This window comes from Trachypithecus francoisi, unplaced genomic scaffold (genome assembly GCF_009764315.1).
Source record: "Trachypithecus francoisi isolate TF-2019V2 unplaced genomic scaffold, Tfra_2.0 Lachesis_group7, whole genome shotgun sequence".
Classification (NCBI taxonomy): Eukaryota; Metazoa; Chordata; class Mammalia; order Primates; family Cercopithecidae; genus Trachypithecus; species Trachypithecus francoisi.
The window spans coordinates 23,432,511-23,457,988 of NW_022681472.1; the positions used below are offsets into that span (position 1 = coordinate 23,432,511).

General features: G+C 39.8%; 1 protein-coding gene across 2 annotated transcripts in view; it reads left to right on the forward strand.

Annotated features, from left to right (window-relative positions):
- The first annotated feature begins 300 nt into the window (after positions 1-300).
- PREX2 (phosphatidylinositol-3,4,5-trisphosphate dependent Rac exchange factor 2) overlaps positions 301-25,478 on the forward strand; it is a 296,781-nt gene continuing 271,603 nt past the window's right edge. For both annotated transcript variants that reach the window (XM_033202634.1, XM_033202635.1), the window contains exon 1: positions 301-815. In XM_033202634.1, the coding sequence (XP_033058525.1) occupies positions 675-815 (141 nt within the window). In that variant the 5' untranslated portion in view covers positions 301-674. The remainder of the gene's footprint in view (positions 816-25,478) is intronic.

A 25,478-nucleotide genomic window follows, 5' to 3' on the forward strand; every position in this document is an offset into this window, starting at 1 on the left:
TGTAACCGTGGGGACTTGTTTCTTTGCTTTCAGGATTCGTACAAAACACATTAAAGTTAAATAATAGGGGAGTCTCAGGAGTAACCCTCGAGTTGCGCCTTGGAGTGTGTGTCCCTGGGACTGGGAACCTCCTGTGAATTCCATCTCAAGTGCTGCTGCTGCTGCTGCTGCTGCTGCTGCTGCTGCTGTGTGTGTGTGTGTGTGTGTGTGTGTGTGTGTGTGCGCGCGCGCGCGTGTGTGATTAGCCAGCACGCAGCACTTCCCCAGGGTTGTGTTTCCTTTTTCCTGAGATTTGGCGAAGGGTAAAGGGTCGGAGTCACATGGATACAAAGCTTTTGATTAATGTCCAAGTCACTGCTGTGGCTGCCGAAGCCGCTTCCCCTCCAGCCCCGGTCGTGTGAGGCCAGAGCAGCGGGACCGGGCGCGCAGGGCCTGGCCGGAGCCCCCACTCCCAGGAATTTTCTCTGCGGAGCCCCGCGCCCCCCGCGTCGGGATTCCAGCTCAATCCCCTCCTCTCCCTGCGCCCAGCCTCTCCCCAGCATGTAAAGTCGTCTGTCCCTCCTCGGAGTTGGCGGAGGCGGCAACTTTCCATTCTTGCCGCCGGGTGCCGGGCAGCAGCGGGCGCGCGGGTCAGCCCTCAGCACGGCGGGCAGCGCCGCGCACCGCCGCCGACCATGAGCGAGGACAGCCGCGGGGACGGCCGCCCCGAGAGCGCCAAGGACCTGGAGAAGCAGCTTCGCCTGCGCGTGTGCGTGCTCAGCGAGCTCCAGAAGACGGAGCGGGACTATGTGGGCACACTGGAGTTCCTGGTGTCGGTGAGTGTTCTCCGCAGACGCTGGGGGACCTCGGGGCGGCGCGGGGCGCGAGTCCTGGAGCGGCTGCGGGAAGCGCGCGCGGCATTGTCTGTGCGGGGACCAGGGACGGGTCGGGGCATCGCAAGCGCGGGAATCGGCGTGTGGACGCTGCGTTCGCGGGGGCGGTGACCCTCGCGGGCATTTGTTGGTGCCCTGAGACTCACTGAGTTGCGGGGGCCTTGGAGAGCTCCAGGTCTGAAAAGTTAGCTCTAGAGAAGAGAGCTCCAGTCCAGGGAATCCCGGCTGCCCCATCTTCCCTCACTTTTCTTTTACCCTCCGCTCTAGTCTGCTTAAGTGCACTGTGTAATTGATTTTCCTTCTTGTTCTTTCCTGGAGACTTTGTTTTAAAGCTTTGGTTTAGTGATTAAAGATCCAGTCGGCTACATTCAGGTACACTAAGTTAAAAAATGTCCTTGAATGTGCTCGAGCTTGAGTTCTTTACTCATAAAATGGCAGTGGCCGCTTTAGTTATGGTCTTTGAAACAGAGGATTCTGGTGTGGGGGTACAGAGAGAGCAGAGGGGTGATGATCTCTAGCAGCTGTTGGATATTAAAGCCACATGTGGCGCTCACCCCATCCTAGTCCTACAGTCTCCTCCCCACTGGCTTAAATCTGTCTTCTGCTCAGTTTCTGGTCCCCTGTTTACATGGCCCATGGGAGTGCTGTAATCAAGCTTCGGGACTTCGTGGAACTGGGGATGTACTTACTTTCCACCTTTCTGCTTGACTCACTGCCATCTGCTTTGAAAACGTTTCATTCATTTTAGGGCCGAAGGGGCAAAACTGAGTGAAAGTAGCTGCTGAGATAACACTCAAAAGTTGAATTTTTCCTATTCACTGCTGAAAAAAAAAGAATTTAAGCCTTGGCTTCTTTCCATCCAGATTCCTGGGAGAGCATCATTCAAAGAACCAGGAGCTTCAGTTTTTGTGATCTCATCCAAATCCTTCTTCTTCAAACAACCAATCCCATGTCCCCTTGGTCTGAAGGAAAATATTTCAGGTGCCAAACTTCCTGCTTAGTGTTCTGAAATCTGTCAACTTTCTGCTTATAATCATGACAGATAAAATTCACTTCTTGGCTGTGGCAAGAAGGAAAGAACAATGTCTCAAGTGATGTAAAATGTACAGATTGGGTTATGGTTGACTTCTCAAAATCAATATACTTGACTCTTAGGGGCCACATTCTCTGCAAATGTACAGGTATTTGAGAATATCCTGATAACTGGAGATTTTTAGAATTATTATATACTTCCTTGTAACGAAGATTGTCAAAAATGTATGTTTTTAAGATTTGATTTTTAATAGCTTTAAATTTGGCTTTCATGAAACTTTTTGGTAACAAAGTTCTTTTTGTCTTTTGAAGAATCTGAGTCATTTCTTACATAATTACTCTTTTCTGAAGATCTGTGTACAAAGTACTGTGCAGAATACTTTGCAGAAATAGACAGTTAATCTAATTATATTAAAAACTTAATTTGTTGATCTTTATTTAAAATATCAGTTTTTCTTCTAATCTTAAACCTGATCATTACAACAGAAAACTTACTATTAGTATATAGAGTTAGGTAAGAAAGTATGGAAAGTATAAAATAAATTTTCCCCTTTTATAAGGAGAACATCATTTCATGATTTCTTTTTTTCTCTTTCAGAATCTATGGGCTCTTCCACTTTTGTTTTCTTTGTGCATCATTTGTGCCCGTTTGTGTTTATATGCACAAATGCACTAATTAGTCTGAATGTCATCCTAAATAAAAGTTTACTCTGGCTTACAAAACCTAAGATCTATTTATAATACATTATTAGATTTTCTTTTTAGGGTGTTATTTATAGCAACATTTACACCCCATAGAGTTTTCTTTGTTACTTGAAGTTGATGTAGTCACTCTGGTTTTGATATTAGACTATGCTAGTGTGTACCAAGAGCTTTTAAGCTATTCAAACCCTTTGGCCTGGTAATTCCTCTTCTAGGAACCAATCCTAAGGGAATGATCAGAGATGGAAACAAACAATGGGAGTTATTTTTAAAAGTTAACCATAGTATTAAATAAGTCGAGTGGTAAATTTGTTGCCAAAAATTGATAGTTTACTCCTAAGTCAAATTAAATATTTGTTAGATTAGTCATTAATCATTTATATTATTGCTTTAAGCCATTAACATGGATGAAGGATGACTAATTTTTAGTAGAAAGAGGAAGAAGAGGTAAAAAACATATTTTTAGTTCTACTAAGAATGTATTTTTACTTAACCACCCTATAAATAAGCAAACAAAATGGTATTATTACCTTTATAAAAAGATCATATGTCCCAGCACTTTTGCGGGCCGAGACGGGTGGGTCAGCCAAGATCAGGAGTTCGAGACCAGCCTGGCCAACGTGGTGAAACCCCATCTCTACTAAAAATACAAAAAGTTAGCTGGGCGTGGTGGTGAACATATTTAATTCTAGTTACTCAGGAGGCCGAGGCAGGAGAATCGCTTGAACCCGGGAGGTGGAGGTTGCAGTGAGCCGAGATCGTACCACTGCACTTCAGCCTGGGCGACAGAGCAAGACTCTGTCTCAAGAAAAAAAAAAAAAAAAAAAGAATATGGCTAGAGGGAAAAGCTTTTCTAACATCTTTCCTATTTCTCAGCCCTCTCTCGCCTCAATTCCCACACTTTGGCCTTTAAGGAAAGAGCATCTTACCCCACTGCCATCCCCAAGACAGCCTGTGAGCATTGCCTTTCTTCTCTATGCCATGGTATTTGTCTATCTGCATCTTCTCTGTAGTTGCCCCCAGGCACACACTGCTGTTTGAACAAAGCTCTGTGCCTTCACCTGGCTACCCTTTCCATGGTGGGCTGTGCTTCCTCAGCACAGCCTTTGTTCTTCCTGGGGCCTTCCTTTTGTACCTTGTGGATTCCTTTCAAGGCTCAGTTAGCCCCTTCTTCCCAGGTGCTCCTTGCTTATATCCACTTTACCCTGCATTTCCTTCTTCCATAGTACCCAAACTCATTGATTTTTGTTTACTTTGGTCTCATTCTGTTAGACCTCCTTGAGGAATAGGGACATACCACCTTGTCTGCCTATGCTTTCCATAATTGTGTGCAGTGCTTGTGACATTGTAGGTACTCAAGACATGCTTGTTGAGTGCATGCATGAATCAGTGAGTTGACCCACCTTCTCTCCTCCCACTCCATTTTTAACGATAGTGCCTCAATTATCCTGAACATTTTGATTTCCTGTTTTCTTCCATTTGGTCTAAATAGACAGTAGAATTTTCAGTTTTGCTCAGGCACGTATGAATTTATGCAGCAAAAAATTTCAAATTAAACATGTAGTACCTGCCTTGAAAACAGAAACATGATTTAAATCAGGTATTGAGGTATTAAAGACTTTGCATGTACTATTGTTGCATATATTTTACATTTTTGTTTGATATCATGGATAGGTTATTTTTAGGTCACAAGATAAAATGTTAGAGAGTGATCTAATTTGCTTGAATTTATGTTCTTGTTTTGCTTGGGAAATGAAATTTTTTGCGTTGTTAAAAATATTTCTTCTAAATAAATGATTATATGAACCTAACATCCAGTATTTAACATCCAAAGTCTGGACAATAGTAAGTTACAACCTGTTTCCTGTTTGCAAACCTGTGACAGAGCCTGCCAAGATGACAGACTCATGTGAGTGGACAGAGAAAAGGAAGACCCAGGGCTGGCTTCATCGATGCACATCCTGTGCAGTGGCCCACGGTTCTGAGCTGAGAAGGATGCCCAGCTTGTTTTAATGCTCTACTATTGCCATCTTGAAATTCTTGCCGATTTTATCTTTGACCTTGTGTTTTGCAAATGAAGTCTGATGGGACAATGGACATGAGCAGAGCAGACACATGAAAGAAAAAAGCGTTATATTTCAGCACCTTTAATAGCATTCCTCAACAGCCCCCTGCTTTTTGAACAAGAGACCTCACATTTTTATTTTGCACTGGGCCCGGAAAATTGTGTAGGCCAGTTACATTGTGGGTCAGTGGCATTGAGGCAGGATGACCATATAATTTACTGTCTAAACTGGGACACTTCTGAGAGTGAAAGGGAGTGCTATTAGTAATTACACTGGGAAACAGATGGAAACTGGGATTGTTCCTGGCAAACCAGAATGCATGGCTAGTCTACATTGTGGGCATATTAAAAGAATGACTTCAAGCTATGTATCTTGTCATATACAGAATATTTTCAAATGTGTTGCCTGTCCAGGCTTTGACCTTGGATACCTTAGCATTTGAGTCCCACCTCTAATTTGCTTTGTGATTTTAAACACATTCCTAACTTTTCATGCCGCTTTTTCTTCATTTGTACAATGGAGAACAATAGCATTTCTCAGGGGTATTGTAAGGATGATATGATATATGCACTGGGCTTGGCCCATCTGGCTCAGGAGAGGGTCCTATAAGTAGTTACTGTTATTTTGCTGATGTTACAGTTGTTATAAAGAGCCATGCCTATGGTTATCATTAGATATAACTTTTGTTTCTGTTATATTCCTTCTCTACCCTTTCTATATGTCCCCAATTCTCTTCTTTGTTTCCTCCTTCCTTGTTTTCCTTCTATTAGTGTAGTCTTTTTAATGATATTCTTATAAATGCTCATTAGTTGATTTTAAGACAGTGAGAAAACTTTATAGGTAACAACAACCACAGTTGGAGTTTAAATGGTTGCATCCTCACTCTCTTATTCAGCTTAATATATGTGTGTCTCTTAGCTCTTTCAAATTGTGCTCCCTGGAGCTCCAGAGGTCCTTGCAAGGGCTGCTGGAGAGCTAGATGTTATGGCTTCAGGAGTGCCACCTTAGCTTCTCTGTGCATGGCTCCACCTTTCTCAGATTTGAGCTTTCGTAAAAGCAGTTAGAAAAAACATTTGTCTAAATGGCAAATTCCCAGAGAAAAGGGGATTTGCATTTACTTCCTTTGTATGCTTTTCTTGGCCTAAACACAGTGCTTTGTAAATAGCAGGTGCTCAAGAAAACAGACAAACAGGCAAACAAAGCAAAAGCAAACAAAGCCGAATTTGAATGCATCTGAAATCAGACTCTTTAAGTCGTGACCTGACTCTTCCAGACAAAGATGATTGATTCAGCACATTATGCTTAAGGTTTATGTTATGGACTGAATTGTATCCCTCCCCAGGAGTCATATGTTGAAGTCCTAATCCCCAGTACTTAAGAATAGGACTGTATTTGTACACAGGGCCTTTAAAGAGGTGATCAGGTTAAAATGAGGTCATAAGGTAGACCCTAATCCAATTTGACTAGTGTCCTTCCAAGAAGTAGGAGATTTGGACACACAGATTCTGGGGTGTACAGAGGAAAGGCCTTGGGAAGACATGGGGAAAAGACAGCCCTCTGCAAGCTAAGGAGGGAAGCTTCAGGAGAAACCAAACCTACTGACACCTTGATCTTAGACTTCTAAGCTTTCAGAGTTGTGAGAAAATAAATTTCTGCTTAAGCCATCAATCTATGGTATTTTGTTATGGCAGCCTGTGCAGATGAACACAGCTTCTATTAGGTGCTGGATCATCACAATACTCTATGGGAGCTGCGACACTAGAGCCATAAGCAAAGTCACATGGAGGCAATAGAGATTCTTTCAGTCAGGGAGTCAAGGGAAGTTTTGGGAAGAGATGATGAAAGAGCTGGCTTCTAAAGGATGTGGAGGAATGTGTCATACTGGGAGAATTATCAATCCCCAAAGTACAGCATGCCCAGTGTGACCTCAGTGTGGCAGAGCCTGGCATTTCAGGGTCTGAAACAGTCTTATAATTATACCCTATTATAATACCAATGACTTTAATATAAAACTAGGAGCTATTGTGATTAGATTTGTTTCTTAGCAAGAGAATTCTGTTTACGAGGTTGAGGAACAAAGATTGAAGTCTAATTACCCATTAAGAGCCTGTCATTGCATTAGTCCAGATAAGAAATGTGGAAAGTCTGATCTGGGGTAGAAGCCTTGGAAAATGTAAAAGAACAATGACAACAAAAAAACCCAAACCAAACCACAAAAAATCAAATGCCCAACTATGAGGGATTTTTTGGGTAGAAGCTTTAGTATTTTGTGTACTCCTCTCAGAAGTGGAGGTTTAAGTAGAATGAGGAACATGGGGTGGGGCTAGGTCTCTAGTTTTGAAGACTAGATGGGTAGTGTCATTAACTGAGAAATGGAATGCAGGGCACAGAACAGCACTAGGAGGAGAAGGAAAATGAATTTGCTTTTGGACATGTTGAGCTGAGCCACAAATACTACTATGATTTTTGAAGATAAGAATGTAGAACTTGAGAAATAATTGGGGCCAAACGTGAGAGATTCAAAAATTAACTAATCATGTATTTTGAAACCATCAGGTGAGTAAGATGACACAAGAAGACCAATTAGAGGAAGAAAATACACAAACAAAAGGTAGGATGTTGGAGAGTCAATATTTAAAGGATAGAGGAAGAGTAGAGTGTGCAGTTGACTTGGAGCTATCAAAGGCTGAAACAAAGAACTAGGAGAGAGTGATACTTTGAAAGCCAAAGAAGGATCTAGTTTTCAGAAGAAAGGTCTCTTTAAAGTGGCAGAACTTGAGGGAAGTGGGGTGTGTGAAGACTGAAGAGGTCGCTGGATCTGGCGGTTAAGAATGTCATTGGGGTTTTAGCTTCAGTAGAGCGTGTGAGCCGAAGCCAGACTGTCAGAACCAGGTGAGACATGAGTGGAAGCTGAGGATGTGAAGGATGATGGATAAACTATTCAAGGAGTTTGGTGGTAACTGCAAGGAGAGAAGGGAATGATTTTGTCTAGGGATGGGTAAGGCATATGAGTCTAGCCAAGGGGACAGAGACAATAAGAAGGGAACTAAAGCAGCAACAACAGAGAGTGGCAGAAGGCAAATGGCACCTTTGTGGGAAGCATAGCAAGCACCCCCATGGCACTGGGAGACAAAACAAGGCAAAATTTTCTGAGCCATCTTGCCCTGTAACATACCTGTAGTAAAATATCTTTGCAGACACTAAGAATAGGCAAGCTGTCACTTGTGTATTTTAAAAATTCTGCTGCTTCTCCAGTGTACAGCTTGTGGAACTGCCTAGGGTGGTCTTTGTGGCCCCTTGTGAACACATACCAGAGGCTCTCCCTCCCACACTGGGACAGTGAGGTGAACTGCATGGCACAGAATCTGATGAGCCGGTTTAAAATCCTCACACTGAAACTTACAAACTCTCACTTTGGTCAAACAACACAGCCTCTGTATGTCTTAGTTTCACATTTGGAAAACACATTTGATAATATCTCACAGGGCTGGCCCGAAATTCAAATCAGCTTCTGTAGGTAAAGTCCTGATAGGTAGGAAGTATTTGTTTGTTTGTTTGTTTATTTATTTATAGTATCGCTCTGTCACCCAGGCTGGAACACAGTGGTGTGATCTCGGCTCACTGCAACCTCCCTCTTCCGAGTTCAATTGATTCTCCTGCCTTAGCCTCCTGAGTAGCTGGGACTACAGGCGCATGCCACCATGCCCTGCTAACTTTTTCTACTTTAGTAGAGACGGGGTTTCACCGTGTTGTCCAGGCTGGTCTCGAACTCCTGAGCTACGGCAGTCCCCCTAGCCTCAGCCTCCCAAAGTGCTACGATTACATGCGTGAACCACCGTGCCTAGCTGGAAGTGTTTTTTTTTTTTTTTTTTTTTTTCCCTCCCTAAACTCCAAGCTTATCTCCCTCTCCTCTGTCTTGTCTATCCACAGACTGAGTTTGGCACGTGCTCAGGCCAGCTTGAGAGTCACCAGCCTGGTCTGTCAGTCACCCTGTCTTTTCCAAGCCTGGAGGCATAAGGAAAAGTTTAATAGAAGAATGTCCTGAGAACGCCAGCGGGGCCTAGGGAATGCAGGAGAGGGGGTGTTCTGGAAGCCACCAGGCAGGGATGGCTTTCCTCCAGAAGGAACTTATGAGTAAGGACAAGGGCCACTTTAGCACCTTAGGGGAGAGGCAAGTATGGAGGTTGCTACCCGATGGCCGTTCTTCCTCTATGAAGTTGAACTCTGGTTTTCTGTCTGATATTCTGTTTTGTTTTGGTCTTGTTTTGTTGTTTGTTCTTGCTGAGAGGGCAGTGCCCTGAAGAGAACAATAACGATCTGGACACACTTTCAGGAATAGAAAAGGGAATTGAGCTTGGACATCTGAGGGTGGATGTATGATAGGCTTTGTTCAATTATTCTTTTAAATGTGATTTTCTTTTTTTTTTTTTGAGATGGAGTCTCGCACTGTCGCCCAGGCTGGAGCGCAGTGGCTGGATCTCAGCTCACTGCAAACTCCGCCTCCCAGGTTTACTCCATTCTCCTGCCTCAGCCTCCTGAGTAGCTGGGACTACAGGCGCCCGCCACCTCACCCGGCTAGTTTTTTGTATTTTTTAGTAGAGATGGAGTTTCACCGTGTTAACCAGGATGGTCTCGATCTGCTGACCTCGTGATCCACCCGTCTCAGCCTCCCAAAGTGCTGGGATTACAGGCTTGAGCCACGGCGCCCGGCCTAAATGTGATTTTCTTAAACACAACATACAAATGTAGAAGCTCAAGTAGAGACATAAGCACTTCTGGTTTATTACATCTAGTATGAATAGGTTCAAATCTCAGAAACCATGGTGCAAATTGTATAAAACTTCTACTTTACATTTAATGCACATATCAGTCATTAGCCATGTAAAAAAAAGAAACAATGATTTATCTGACATTTTAGTGTGATTATAGTTTCTTCAGCACTTGTTTTAAACAGTGTTTTCTTAAGTATTCTTTTAGTATATACCTGGCATTATATTTTCATACCAAACAAAATCATTATGTCTGTGTTTTCAGCACTATTAGTTTGACCTAAAAATAATTGTTTTAGTTTGCATTATTTCTTTAAACATTTTATTTATATTTACTTTTCATGAGATGGATTTTTGTTCTTCTTCATTAAAAGCATTATTAAATTTATTAAAAATTTTCAAATGTGAATTTATTAGAGTTATATTATTAGCTACATTAAACTCAAGATCTTTGATTTACATTATAATTGTAAATTGCAGAATTTACAATTTACTAAAATTGTATTAGCTATATTAAAGTCATCTTTGATTTACAACATTGTAGTTGCCTCAAACAATCAAAATTTCAGGAAAAGCATTCTGTAGTAAATGTTTCATTGATTAAAAGTGTGGCTGGGTCACTTTTTCCATGGTATTGAACATAACTATTCACATGATGATATATCTAATAATAACTGCTTAAAAATTTCCCCTATTTTCATAAACTATTGCATTTCATCCAAGAGTTCAATGATTGAAATTTTAAGAAAAATGGTATGTTAATTTGAAGTTATGATTTTTAAGCACTTCTACTTAGTATAGGTGATTTCAGACTTTGATTTATTGAATAAATTTGTTGTATAGCCTTACATATAACAGAGCATAGTATACAAAAAGGGATCTATTTTGCTCGAAAATATCTTAACCAAGGACATTGTGTTTTGTTATTAATGTGAAATGCATATTTTCCATTAAAAGGCAAACCCTTCATTGGAAAAGGTTAAATTGTATAGTACTTAAGAAATGACTCCATCTGATTACATTTAGAATATCGATATAAAAATATTCTCTGGTTTTACAGCAAAAATATCACAATATAGAATCTAGATGGATAAACATTTTTATTCGTTTGAAAACTTTGTTTCTCAGAGAGAGTCAAATATGGATTGATATCTATGTTTGATTTTGCTTTGCCACTTTTGTTATTTTAATTATCTATTTAAGTTGTCTTCTTGCCAGTAGGAGAGGCTTTATAGATGGTGACACATTTTCAGAAATTGTGCAAGAAATGCTGATGTTTTCCTTGGTGCCTGGTAATACCTCAACTTGGCCTTGCTTGCATGCTTCCTAGGAGTTCCAGCCTTTTCTTATTTGAGACTGTTGCCTCGAAGAAAGAAATCTTAGGATTCCAGAAATAACATCTCCCATTCCAAAGCCTTATTTCTATCAGTAGTACTAGGAGAAGATCTGTGGAAAGGCATTATTATACTCTATTAATTGACCTAAATGTTAGTCCCACACCCACAGGCTCCAAGATTGTTTTAAGAATTCATTATTTTCCCAGAGGTATGTGGATGAAGGGATGAAGGGGTCTTTCATTTTCTATAGAGTATAGCTATGTCATATTTGGTTTTCTGTAATTTTATATATAAATATATTTGTATTTACATATTTTATTATTTATTTATTTTTTTGAGATAGAGTCTTGCTCTGTTGCCCAGGCTGGAGTGCAGTGGCATGATCTCGGCTCACTGCAACCTCCGCCTCCCGGGTTCAAGTGATTCTTGTGCCTCAGCCTCCCAAATATCTGGAATTACAGGCACCTGCCACCACGCCTGGATAATTTTTTGTATTTTTAATTGAGACGGGGTTTCACCATGTTGGTCAGGCTGCTCTCGAACTCCTAACCTCAGGTGATCCACCTGTCTTGGCCTCTCAAAGTGCTGGGATTACAGGTGTGAACTACCATGCCTGGCCAATTTTATATATTTTATATATTTACAAAATGTATTTTGAATATTCTAGAAACAACTTTATCTCGTTTTCTTGTACCGCTTTATAATGAAACCTCTGGCAGAGACTTCTAAGTGTCCCCAATACCCAGTGTTCTTTTCTTCTGTAGTGATAAAACTTTTAGGTCCAGCTTAAGACTACATTTCCCAGCCTGCCATGCAGATAAGTGTGTAAACCTTTGTAAAGGTTCTGGGTAGTGGGGTGAGCAGAAGTGGCCTGGGTAACTTCTGCAGTGTGCCCTTATTGTGAAGAGTATGCATTCTCTTTTCTCCTTTCCCTCTTCTCCCTGTGGTATGAGGGTGTGATGGCAGGTGACGGGGCAGCCATTTTAGACCATGAAATGGAAGTTACATGTTCAGGGTGACAAAGCAACAAAATACAAGGAGACTATATCTTTATTCTTTCTTATTAAGACCATGTCTTAAAGGAGTCTAACCTATGTCCTGTCAAAAATGGGCCTATAAGAGAAATCAATATTTCTTTAACTCTGTCCTAAAATCATCACATTTTGATACCAAGGCCTCATTGATTTATGCAAATCATTAATGAATTGGCCAACTTTAATATCTTTTTTCTGTCTTTGTCTTAATATTTTTAGTTTATTTTTTGTTTTTTCTTTAATAAATCTCTAGTTCAGCCATAATTTCCTCGGATTATGCTAAAACTGCACTTTTTTGTTTTTAATAGTATACTCTAGTTTTTCCTTTAGAAAAAGAATAGTATTTTTTCTTACCTTTACTTAACATATTCTTTTTTTCCTGAAGGCCAGAATTTTGTGTTTATTTGTAAGGATATTTGTTCAGCTGCTTTAACTGAGACCAAATAACAATAGTTTGAACAATGCAGAAGGATTGTTTGTGGCTAGGAAAGCCATATGCAATCAACATGGCCTTTTTTGCATCCTCTCTTAGAACTCCGGTTATTTAATTTTTAAATTAAATATACCCCAGTGGTGTTCCAGTGGGGTTAGCAGCTCAGCTGCATCAGGTCATTCAGAGACCACTGTTTCTTTTATCTTATTGCCCTACCAGCCCCTAGGACCAATTAAATCTGAGTATGTGGGGGTGAGAGCCAGGCCTCAGTATTTATGTATATTCTCTAGGTGTTTCCAGTGGGTTAGAGAAGGTGGGGGAACCAGTACAGTAGGGTGTTGTCCTTTTCCCTATGGTTGAAGCTGACTTACCACTACACTTTTCACATCCCAGCCCCAGGGGGACATAGGGTGGGAGAAAAAGTGGAGGGCAAGCACTCCCTTTAAGGATGTAACCCAGAAATGACACACATCACTTTCCCTCTCATCCCTACGGCCAGATCTTTGTAATCTGGCTAATCCAGCTCTAAGGGAGACCGGGAGATATGCTGACTGGCTGGACAGCCTTGTGCCCAGCTGAAACTTAGGGAGTTCTACACTGAAATAATGACATAGGAATAAATATTGAGGGGCAAAGGGTCGTCTCTGCCACATTTTGAATCCATTGATACTTTAGTCTCCTGTCCTCAGAAAATCATTTATATTAATTATTAGATTCCTTTACTATAAGAACCTATTGTATTTAAAATATAATTTGGATTATTTCCCTCTAAAATAATATATTCTTTCCCACATAGCAATCCATCTAACATTTATCTCTCTCTTCACATGTATTTGTAAGAGCTCCAGAGCTCTCAAGGTTGGTTTTGTTTTTGTTTTTCCATTGGCTTTCACTACAGAAAGGCTTTGGGGTATTTGGTGATTTTATGTAATTTAAAAATTTTGTGGAAGTTTCCAGAAAAAAATATTCCAAGATAATATGGAAATTCTGTTTTTGTTATGTGTTGCTTATGTGTTAGGCACTGCATATTCATACTTAACTCGCAACTGAGAACTACCTTCAAGGCTCGGATCATTGTGAACTCACACCTGGGGACATTTTGGTCAGTTCCTAATTGGGAAAGTGGGGATTCTGAAAAGATCCACCGCAAAATTTGTATCGCTCTTCCAAGATGTTCCGCTGATGAATCACTGGCCGGACCCTTCTGAATTGTGGGAATGGTGTGATTAATCAGGACTAGGAAAACCAAGGCAGATGCTGGAGCAGGGACGCAGAACTTGTTGACTCCGGAAGTACACAGAAGCTAGAAATCAGGAAGGAACAGTAGTTCATTTCAGGCAAACCATCAAGTGCAAGAGAGCAACAGGAGCTTATGGTCAATCCAAGACAGAGTCAGAGCCAGGCAAGTACTCAGGAGCCAAAGATTACCCAGAAGTCAGGAGTTTCCCTCGCAGAACCTTTCAGAAATAGAAAACCTTAGTTCTCCCATTGGCATATCTGTTAATATATGTCGGTACTGATGCTATTTTCAGCTTAATTTAATCCTCTGGGATCATTTTGGATCTCTGAGTATTTATGGTGCTTCCTAACAGGTTTGAACCCTTGGCTTTGTGTTTAAATACAGCTCACGTGTTTATCCTATGTGTGATCAAATCACAAGACATTTGAGGCAAAGATATAAAATGAATTTGTATAATTAACATATGTAATTATTATATGTGTATATTTATATATGTGCATGTGTATGTATATGCACACACACTGTTCAAAATGTGTGTATGTCTGTGTTTAATGGATATTCTATTGATTGCTTAGGTGAAAAGCATTAATGTAGTTTAAACATATATTAAGTGAATCCATTGTTAAAAATGATCACTATTCTTGGCCGGGCGCGGTGGCTCAAGCCTGTAATCCCAGCACTTTGGGAGGCCGAGACGGGTGGATCACGAGGTCAGGAGATCGAGACCATCCTGGCTAACACGGTGAAACCCCGTCTCTACTTAAAAATACAAAAAAAAAACTAGCCGGGCGAGGTGGCGGGCGCATGTAGTCCCAGCTACTCGGGAGGCTGAGGCAGGAGAATGGCGTAAACCCGGGAGGCGGAGCTTGCAGTGAGCTGAGATCCGGGCCACTGCACTCCAGCCCAGGTGACAGAGCGAGACTCCGTCTCAAAAAAAAAAAAAAAAAAAAAAAAAAAAAAAATAAATGATCACTATTCTTTAGAGTGTTCTGTTTGCCATACCTACTTTGTTTGACAGGATAGAGGAATGAGAGTAAATGGCCTTCTGGTAGTCATAGAACGAAGTTTGGTAAATGGGTCATGTTATACAGCTAGAGACATTTTCCTCAGTTTCTAGCAAGGGCAGTTAGCACAACCATATGATTTTAGGGTCCAAAAGGGAATCGTGTTATTGATGGAAGAGCATAGCTTTCAATTGAAGTATGAGAAGATGATGTTTCTCCTGCATAATTTTCAGTGTGCTAGTAATTCTCACGTATAAGTAGGGTCTTCTCTGTATCATTAAATATTTTGAGGGTAGCAAATATTCTTTGGGATTTAAGATTTTTAAAAAATTTCTACTTATGGTTGACTTCATTATGAGGAACATGATGGGTTGGATTGTCAGAAAATTTGAGAGCTTAGTTAGTACTTGACTGGATCTTCAATTTTAAATATATGTATTTCTATAGATGTGGATTTGGGTCAGATTCACCTTTGATGGTGTTGTGAAAATATAAGCAAACCTTAATGAGAGATCTAGGTAGTCAGCTAGGATATTTGAATACATTTTTTAAAAAGAAAATGTCTGCTAACATTTAAAGAAAATAAATTGCCTATAGTTTTACTATATTGTACCATATATCCTTCCTACAAATTATTTCTTTTCCAGTATGTCACAATTCAAAGTTCCAACTCCTCTATGATATTCTGTAATTTCCCTTAATACTGAATATGTGCTAAGTAAAATCTACAGGGTGTTTTTTTTTTTGTTTTTGTTTTTGTTTTTTTTTTTACAAATAATACAGAACTAAAAAACCTGTAAAAGAGAAAAAAGGAATTACCATAACATGCATCAATCTGGGCGGAGCTTGGGAGGCTGAAATGGGAGAATCACTTAAGCTCAGGCGTTCAAATCTAGCCTGGGAACACGTTGAGACCTCTGTCTCTAAAAAACAAACCAAACAACAACAACAAAAAACAAAAAGAAAATGCAACGAGAGCTATTTATAAATTAATGTGCAAAACCAACTTTATTAGGTGAAAAACCTTATTTTCAGCATTGTGTAATTTATGAATCAGGCAACCTAAAAAATAACCCCTAATATGCTAAGCATTATGATTGATTCTCTCCAATGATTGCTTTCAAAATCCAGATATTTTTATTCTTCATGGTCCAAGGCATATTTATTGAGCATCTACTGTGTGCCAATCACTATTCTAGGTTCAGAGGACATAGCACTGACAAGCATTAAAAATTCCTGCTTTCATGGAGCTCCGACTCTAACCCAGGAGCTACAAGATAAATGAGTAAAACATACGATATATTAGCTAGTCTAAGTGCCTGGGAGAATAAGTGAAGCAGAGAAGAGGATTAAGTGTGCATGTGTTTTGACATTTTGTGTAAGATGAAAAAGCAGGCATTCAGTCTTTTCTGTCACTCTTCTTTTTTTGTAAATCTCTAAAAATATTTGAAAGAATTTTTATTTTTTTAGTAGGCAATATCTAGGAGGAAAGTGCCAATTGATTTCTTGTTTAAATCTTCAGTGTAGTGATAATTCGGAGGTGAAATTAAACCCAGATGTACATTGCTAATAAATAAAGTTAATAGAACAGATCAGAAAAAGCACGGTGACACTAAGACTTAAGGCTTTAACTAGTGTCATTTTTTAGTTATCATTTTTAAGTCTGTTGACTTTAATATAATAGGCATATATTTTTTAAAGGTGCAAACTTTAAAATCCACTGCCTCACTCTGTTCGGTGTTTATACCATTGAGGAGCTTATTTTGTGGAGCGTTTTGTCAATAAGGTTTCATGCCCAGCAGCTCTGTGTCTAGTGGAACTGCAGCCAACATTCAGATTCATCATGGATGAGAACCCAGCACGCTGTGCAGTTGGGGCACCATTGGCTGAAAAGCTTTTGCTGGAAATGAAGTATCCTTTAGCAGCGAGGGGACGGAAGCATTGAACAAGTGGGGCAGGGGTGGGAATTGGAGATCTTTAATGTGCAGCAGGCTCTAAAAGCCATTTTATGACCGTCGTCTTAGATAATCCCAGACGTGAGTTAAAAGCCAAGGTATGAGGTGCTTTCATACATTTTTCTTATTTAAGGCCTTTCCCTGAAAGGGGATAGGAAGGATCAATAGTACCTTGCATTCTGAGCAAACTATCGCAAGGACAGAAAACCAAACACCACATGTTCTCACTCACAGGTGGGAACTGAACAATGAGAACACTTGGACACAGGATAGGGAACATCACACGCCTGGGCCTGTTGTGGGATGGGAGAGGGGGAGGGGGAGGGATAGCATTAGGACATATACCTAATGTAAATGACCAGTTAATGGATGCAGCACACCAACAGGGCAGATGTATACATATGTAACAAATATACATATGTAACAAACCTGAACATTGTGCACCCTAGAACTTAAAGTATAAAAAAATAAAAATAAAAACAGTACCTTGCAAACCCTCCCCTGTTTTCTTCCTGTGGTATTGTCTCTCTGATTGCCCTATAGAAATGACTCCCTTGAGACTTGTGGACAGCTGGAAGAGGTCCCTATGTGGCCTGTAAAGTGCCATTGGAAGCCTCTGCCAGAGACTGTGGGGAGGGGAAAGGTCACTTGAGGACTGTGGAAAATATTCCCTTTCTCCTTAGCATCCTGGATCCTCGCCTCTTGACTAATTGTTAATAGAATCTGGGAGCTCAGATTCTGGTGCTGACATTTTTTTCAGGGTTAGTTCTGGAAATGATATTTCTTAGCAGCCTTTTGCAGAGCTTCATTCTTCGGTTCACTGAATTTGCAGCACAAAGAAAAGGAAATAGGTTTATTACCATCATCATTACCAAATTCAGAATAGGAATGAGTGAATAATTATATTGGGCTTTTAAAAAGTATAACCAACGGGAAGGAATTTAGCGGTCTGTATTTTTTTGATAAGGTTATGTGCTTTCTTCTTCCTGTTTCTCTTTAAGGAGACCTTTCTGTGGCTCATACATCATAAAAGTTTAAAGGAAGTGCAAACACAATTACTACAGAAAGTTGAAATCTTTTGCATCCACTTCTCTTTTGTGCTATTTGTGACCTGTCTGCCTGATTGTTTCAAAGTAAGGAAAATCCTGGGTTTCTTATCTATGCTTTTCAGGGGAACTGGTTTTGATTGTGGTGTGAATCTGACAAAATGGGGACAATCAGCCTTAACCTAATAGCCGTTGTACCAAACTAACCCACAAGAATGCAAAGGAGATGTAGGTGAACTTTAAAGGCAAGACCTGCCTAAGAAAATAATGCAAGATACAGTGCCTAGAAAGGAAATCAGATATGTAAAACTCCTTGAACTCTGTAACAGAATTTTCAGTCCATCGGTAGCTCTTACTTGGAGGCTTTGAGATTTTCTCCCGCACTCTGCTTGGTGTCTTAATGCTCATGCCAGTTACTAGGTTGCCGTGTGGCTGGGGTCACCGTGCCAGAGCCTGACCTGGAGGCCCTGAGTGCTGACGGTGCTCATTTATCAAGAGCACAGTGTTTGGTTGGGGTTATCACTGGGGAGTGAGGCCGCATTTAGAGTTTGGTCTAAGACAATGTCTGAACATGGCAGGGGGTCATGAAAGGAACTGGGGACAAGAGTTAACTCAGCTTACTTCTCTCTGTGTGGTCTATGAATGCCACAGCCAAAGCAGCAGCTTCAGAGATCTCTGCCACCTTTTGGAGAAATGTCGTTGCTGTTGCTTAGCCCACTCTCAGGTATTCTGGTCTCATCACCCCCTGTATCTTTTCTCATGCAGGAGCCTCTGGCACTGACTGTGTAGCTTTGAGTGTGGTCTTCAGGCTTGTGATGACTCTGAGGGATGGACCATCCCATAATAATAAGGATTAGGACCAAAATTATAACCCAAGGAGAGGTAGATTTTGACTGCTTTTAAACTTACTTCCTGAGATGATTAGAGTAACATTTGAGATGGTTGGTTTGTAGTTACTCCTTCAAGTCCATTTTCCACCTAGGAAGGTTTATTAATGTTTTACGATTATTGTATAATTTAGAAGAATATTTACCAGCTGCTGGGACTTTCCTTAATACATCAAGTTTGGTCTCTTCTGGAGATGGAACCCACAGGAAAAACCTGAAATTCTTCCTGACAGCTTGTTCGAAGGTTGCTATTTATTTTGGTGAGTGGGTTCATTTTGCTACCACTGTGTCAAAATTGGAAGTCTCTTCCTTCAGCTCACATACATTCCCAGGTGAGCACAGGTGAAATGGGTTGCTACAAACAAAAGAAAGAGAGTTAGAGAATCTTATGCCCATCATCTGAGTCTCACTCTGGTCTGAAAATTTCTATAATTTCTAAAATTTCTATAGCTCAATTTGCTCTAATTGCCAGTTACCTTCCATATTTCTTCCTCTTGGTTGTTTATGCTTAGAGATTCCATAAGTATGGAGTTAATCTGCTTAGAGATTCCGTAAGTATGGCAAATAGTAAGAGAGAAATCAGTTATCTCCATTTTGGGAAGCCAAAGTGTAAAGTGGTTTTGTTTATTGACCTGATGGTGTATATTTGTGTAACAGCTGTTGCAAGTGAGTTAATCTCAATCTGTTAATCTAAACAGATTGAAATCTGTTCCTTGGAGTCATAGCCTCTAAATTTCATGTAAAGCATTGTAAAGTTCAGATACAGTTTAGTCATCAAACTACTGCCCCACACTAAAAAACAGAATAAATAAAAACGCCCAAATCCTGAAACCTCAAGTGAGAACTATTCTTATTCATATGAAGAAATAGTGTAATGACCATCAGCCTTTCAACAACATGGTATTAATTATGCCAGCAAAAATAACAATACCCCTAATCTATTTTTATGGTCCTATGTTTCTGATGGAACTAATTTTCAAATAAAGCCTAATAACTTACTTTGCAGTTCTCAGCTACGCCAACCTCCTACAGAGATTGTGTTGGGCTGCTAGTTTGGGAAAATATACCAAACATACTTGGAGTTAGAGTTCTCACACTAATAGTTACAGACTCATGTTTTCTTGATCAAGAAGTAATCCTCTTTCAGCTTCAGAGTAAGAAATATGAAATAAATCAGGAGAAAATCATTTTCCTCCTCTGCGATTGTGAAACAACTGATTATCGTACAGGAGCCTATTCTAAGTGCATGTCAGGAGGCTTGAGGGTCAGGACAGAAACTGGTGGTGCAGGGCTCACTTCATCCACCTGCTAACACAGCAGCAGACCAGTGCTATGTGCAGCTATTTTACAATTATTATTCTTATATTAGTTTACCCAATGCAAACAGATTCCCTTTCATCTGTCATTCTAGTAACAAAGAGTAAAGGCCTGTGGCTTTGACTAGATTTTACTTTTCACAGGAACTGTTGAAAAGGTTGTCCCATTTCATGGTGTTGCTTTTGTGGAACAGTGATTAAAATGGTCCCATTGAAGAGTAGGTGTAGGGGTGTAGAGTGGTATAGGGGGTGATAAAGGTAGCTTGGAGCCAGATGGTGGATGGCCTTGAACAGCAGTAGAGGTAGTTTAGAATTAATTAGTAGACAGTGTGGGAGTTAGGGGAGTTTTTTGAGTAAGGAAGTCACAACATTGGGCCTTGGTTCAGGAAGGGTCATTTGGGAGGCTGACTTCTAGCCACAGAGTGCAGGAATGGCTCTATTGGGCACAGGTGAGACCTGAGAGAGACCAATTCATTAAGCCCAACAAAAGTCAGAAAGACTAAATTGGTGAGGAATATTGCTGATGCTTGGACCTCAGTCCAGACCAGCTTAATTAGAATCTCAGGGTGTGGGGAGAGAGGGTGGAAGTCAAGAATTGCTAGTTTTAAAAAGCTCCCCAGGTGATTCTAATGTGGGAGTAGGGTTGAGAAATACAAGGAAATGAATACATGACATTAATATATATATATATAAATCAAGGATTGAGATACATGGTTTCCAATCTGTCCTAAAAATAGCTAATATCATAATAGAATGAATGATGAGAAGAGATGCATTGACAAAATTCACTTATAAAACTAAGAAGTAACTCAACATTGAAGAGGAAACTAAACAGAAATGAAATTAGCTAGGAGGCTGCATTTATTGGAGATACAGTTATCCAGTAACACTTTTCAATAGTAATGAGAAATATTGGTAGTGGAAAAGATATAGGTAAAGTTTTGATTTAACTTAGGCAGAAAGCAGTCAACAAATCATTTTCCACGTGTCTGAGCAAGGCAATAAGACCGCAGCGATTAATGGGAAGTACTCCTGATGTGGGAAAGGAAGTATGCTACTTTGGGAAATAAGGATGTTGTAGAAATTAGTATTTAAAGTCTTTGGAGAATTCCCATGGAGGACTGATGTATTTTCCAAAGTTCTTTGTTGTGATGAGATATGGAGAATTATTTTCTAAGTGCCAATTTGTGAACATAAGCATATGCATGCCAAGGGAGATCTGAAGTGCAAGAAACTGATTTCTGTAAAGCCACTTGTTTGATGTGATGTCCTTAATGGTTTTGTTTTGTTTTCCAATTTTCCCTTATGTCTAAAGATATAATTAAAGTTCACTGCTGTGAGGGGCTCAGGTGTCTTTACTTTTGGCTAAATGCGTAATCTCCCTTGATTTCTGATTGCAGTAATTTCTGTAATAAAGCCCATTGGTGATCTCCACAAAACTTATTACCTGTACATATGAGTAAGGAACAAAGGTGTAACTTTGAACTCTTCCTGTTTATGCCATCAGATATAGTCAGGTATTCTGTGTTGAAAGTATGTGAAACCTCTTCTGAATCTCATTGCCTCTTGCAGCTCCTGTGTAAATTATCTCCCAAAGCTTTCAGATTCCCTGACTACGTCATTGTATTTGCTGCTGAATTTACTGCATTCTCTTCCTCTTTCAGCTGCTTCCCAATCTGGCTTTCAGACCCTGTTTTTTAGAAGCGAGGCTCCTGAAGTCTCCCTGTGACCATCTTTTAACCATACCTCTTAATTCTGTCCCAGTTTTGAGCTCCCTTCACTTCCCCGGCATTGTTCATCAGTGTTACTTGTATGAAATTCCCTCCCTGTAGGGCCTCCCTTAGGTTCCCTGATGAAACTCTAGTTATCCAGTTTTCTTCTAACTTTCATTTCTTACCTTCGCATCCCTGTCTACATATTTTTATCCCTTCCAGTAAGCTTATCAACTGCTGATGGCCTCTGCAATTATCTTTACATAAGCCAAATTAAATTATATTGCTCCAGTGAAGATTTTGAATCCCAAAGTCATGTCTTCTGTATAAAGGACATTGCATTGTATGTCTCACTTTTGCCTCAAACTCAACATGTGCAAAACTAAATTCATCATTTTACCTTAGAGGACATGTAACTCCTCTTTGTCCCTCCCCTATTTTTCTATAATTGGTCTTCTCTGGTCTCCCTGGACTGGAAGGCTCAGTGTCATCTTTGTCTCCATATCTTTCATCCCTTGTCCAGCCAGTCTCAATGCCCTGTTGATTTCTAAGTGTCACTAGATATACCCCTTTCTCCAGGCCTCCCCTGCTTCTTCTCTAAAGAAGTCTCCTTTATTTCAGGGGTGATATGGCAATAAAAATATGGGCAGACTGATATCCATCCAGCAAACATGCTCAGATTAATCTTCCTAAAGGAGTGTTTTCATCTTTTTATTTCATTTTATCACAGACTTTTCCTCCTTGATGCTCAAACATCCTAATTTATCAACTTGTCATTCTAGAACCTTTTTATTAAAAAGGGTCCTTGGCATATCTGTCAAATTAACTTGTTGTGGCTACTCCTGAAGAATCTCTCCTATAGGGTTCTCAAGTGATCCATTAAATATCTTGCTGACTTGCCTTTCTGCCTCTGCTTATGTATGCTCTTCTTTCTTCTTGAATATACATACTTGAATATCTTTTCTTTTTTCTTCTTGAATATCCATACTCAGGATCCAATTCAAACCTCACCTCTCTGTAATGACATCTCTTCCTAGTCTATTTCATACCACATACCACTTTTATCTCCTTGTCGCTTTCTATATAGGTTCTTGTCACTGCTAACTATGGGTTTTATTGTTGGTAACACTTAAATTAGCACTTTAGTAGTATTGGTCCTGCATTACTGTGTATGTGAGTTTTGTAATAATTTTTTGTGTGGCATATCACAGTTTATAAAACATTATCATATTTGGGCCTGATAGTAAAGCAAGTCAGACATTTTACAGCTGGGAACAGTTGTATTAGTAGTAGCCCGAGAACACATGGATACCAAGAGTTAAATGTAAAATGTGAAAGTGGAACTTAAGAGTTAACATCAAGAACAGTGCTAGTTCAATTGTTCTAATTTTCAAGTTCCTTTCACTTATTGCAAAACTTAACACACCTTTTTTTCATTGATATATTCTACAGAACCTAGCATATGTCTATTATATACTAGGTGTTGAGTATCTTACTGGCTGAAGTAGAGTAGTATATGCTATAAATAACCTAGAAAATATTCTATGAATTATAAAAATGTGCCATATACCTTACTTCACTTCGATTGAAAACTGGAGAAAGAGTGAATTAATACTAAAAATTGCTTTGATGTGCTCTGATAAACAGCTTTCTTAAGATAATGTGAATTATAGGAACCTTGTGTTTGAAAACTTTTCTTTCAGTGGTGCCTTGGTGTACTACTTTGGACTTAGACTAACAAGATACAATTTTGCCAGTCTCTTGGTTGGGAAGAAACATGATTGCTATGAAAAAAAAAAAAAGAGAAAAAAGTAAAAGAAAAATCTATAGAGTTTTTAAAAAACATTCTCATAAACTTGATTTTAAAAGTAAAAATTGATGAACATTCTTCATGTTCTGAAAAGATATTTTAATAGGTATTATATATTATAACATTACATCAGTTAGCTAAAATCCTACCTAGAAATATGCTAGTTCATTACATTTTGGAGCTAACTTTTCCATATAAGGGATAACAAAGGATGCATGAAAGGGAGTTGACATTTTTATTGTTTTTGGTAGATTAAAATAATCGGGTTGGCCAAATATGAGGGTGAGAAAATTTTCCTACTATTTATCATGCAAATTCTGAGAATTTATTTGGAACTAACTGTACAAAGCTAATACTAAGAAAAAGTTACTTAACTTTTACTGGAATGAATAGTTATGATAGTCCTCCTAACCTAGAGATGATGCAGTGATAGCATTTTAGAAATAATTTTGTTTCAAATTCATTTGTTGCTTTGGTCTCTTACAGTTTTACTACCTTCTTCATGTAAGGATATAAATAATTGGATATTAAGTTAGTTGTAAAACCAGGTAGAAAAATGGACAGTTTTTGTGTGCACATCCAGTCTGTGCTGCATCCTGACTGTGGTGATTCAGAATTTGCTCCGGAATCCATCCTTGCTGTGTGTTCCTCTTACCACTTCTCAGTCTGGGCTTGTGCACTTCTCTCTGGAGAGCTCTGGCTTCTGCCTTTCTTCTTCTTCTTCTCAAGCCTTCCCGCACTTCTTAGAAACTAGTTTTCCCAATGAATGGATGATTTTTATTTTCTCCCTCGCTTTCTCAAAACTGTAGCGCACCCTGACCTACTGAAAACCAACCAGAGCTCATCTCATGGTCTCCTCTAGTTGGGGCCTCTCAGTCTTTTGAAATTATAATGAACCAGTGGATCTGGCTGATGTTACCTGCACATGGCGTGTTTTTTTTTTTTTTTTTTTTTTTTTTTTTTTTTTGTGTGTGTGTGTGTGTGTGTCCTACTCATTGTGCTGTTATATAGTACCTGTAGGCAGGAACTGGGCCTTTTTCACATTTTTATTCTCTATATCTAATTGGTAATGCAGTGCCAGGCCTATAGTGAACCTGAAGAATGAATGAGTGAATACATGCTTTTAAAGTGAAACAAATGTTAGTATGTATCTTTTTTTAATTGCCTACATTTCCAAGTATATAGTAATTTCTTAATACATTGAACACAGGAGAAAATGAGAGCAACAGAATTCAGCAAACAAATATTATTATGAATAGCTAGTGTGGCAGGGAAACAGTGCCTAAGTATTATATTTTAGCATGTCTTTTTCAGCTAGTATACTTAATATTTATCAGGACAGTACATGATTTTTTAGTTTTTTTTTTTTTTTTGAGATGGAGTCTGGCTCTGTGGCCAAGACTGGAGTGCAGTGGCACAATCTCAGCTCACTGGAATCTCCACTTCTTGGGTTCAAGTGATTCTCCTGCCTCAGCCCTCTGAGTAGCTGGGGCTACAGGCGCGTGCCACCATGCCCGGCTAATTTTGTGTGTGTGTGTGTGTGTTTTTGGTAGAGACGGGGTTTCACCATGATGGCCAGGCTGGTCTTGAACTCCTGACCTCAGGTGATCCACCTGCCTTGGCCTCCCAAAGTGCTGGGATTACAGGCGTGAGTCACTTTGCCTGGCCAGGATAGTAACTGATTTTTGATTAAAAAAATGCATAGATTCTTCTATACTTTTAAGCTTTTGATGAAGTTATAACACACTGTTGCAACTAGTCCCAAAGTTGTCTTCCTAATGAACCAAACCCCCAGCAGTTGCCCTTCATGTAGCAGCACCCTTTCTTTGATTCTGGGTGAGCTCTGAAACTTGCTATTGACCAATGACTCCCAAGGCTAGGTCTTAAGGGCTCTTGAAATTTTATCCCTGGATCTCTTGGAAAATGTGCTTTTAGAATAGCTTTCTCTTGAAGAGAGCTGCCATCGAAGCAGTGCCGCTATTCTGAGACAAACTTGCTGTGAGATGCCTCAGCCATGTGGAGAGATCCTGAAATATGAAACACTGAGAGAAAGAGAGAGAGACAGAGAGGGAGGTAGAGAGACAGAGAGACAGAGACAGAGAGAGAGAGGGGAGAGAGAGAGTGAGACAGAGAGAGAGAAGCCAAGGTAACACATGTCATTAGGATGAAGAGATGGAGCCATCTTAAAAATGGATCCTTCAGCCACCCCAGCTGGTACTACATGTAGCAGAGTGTCTAGCTGAACACTTCTCAAATTTTTAAT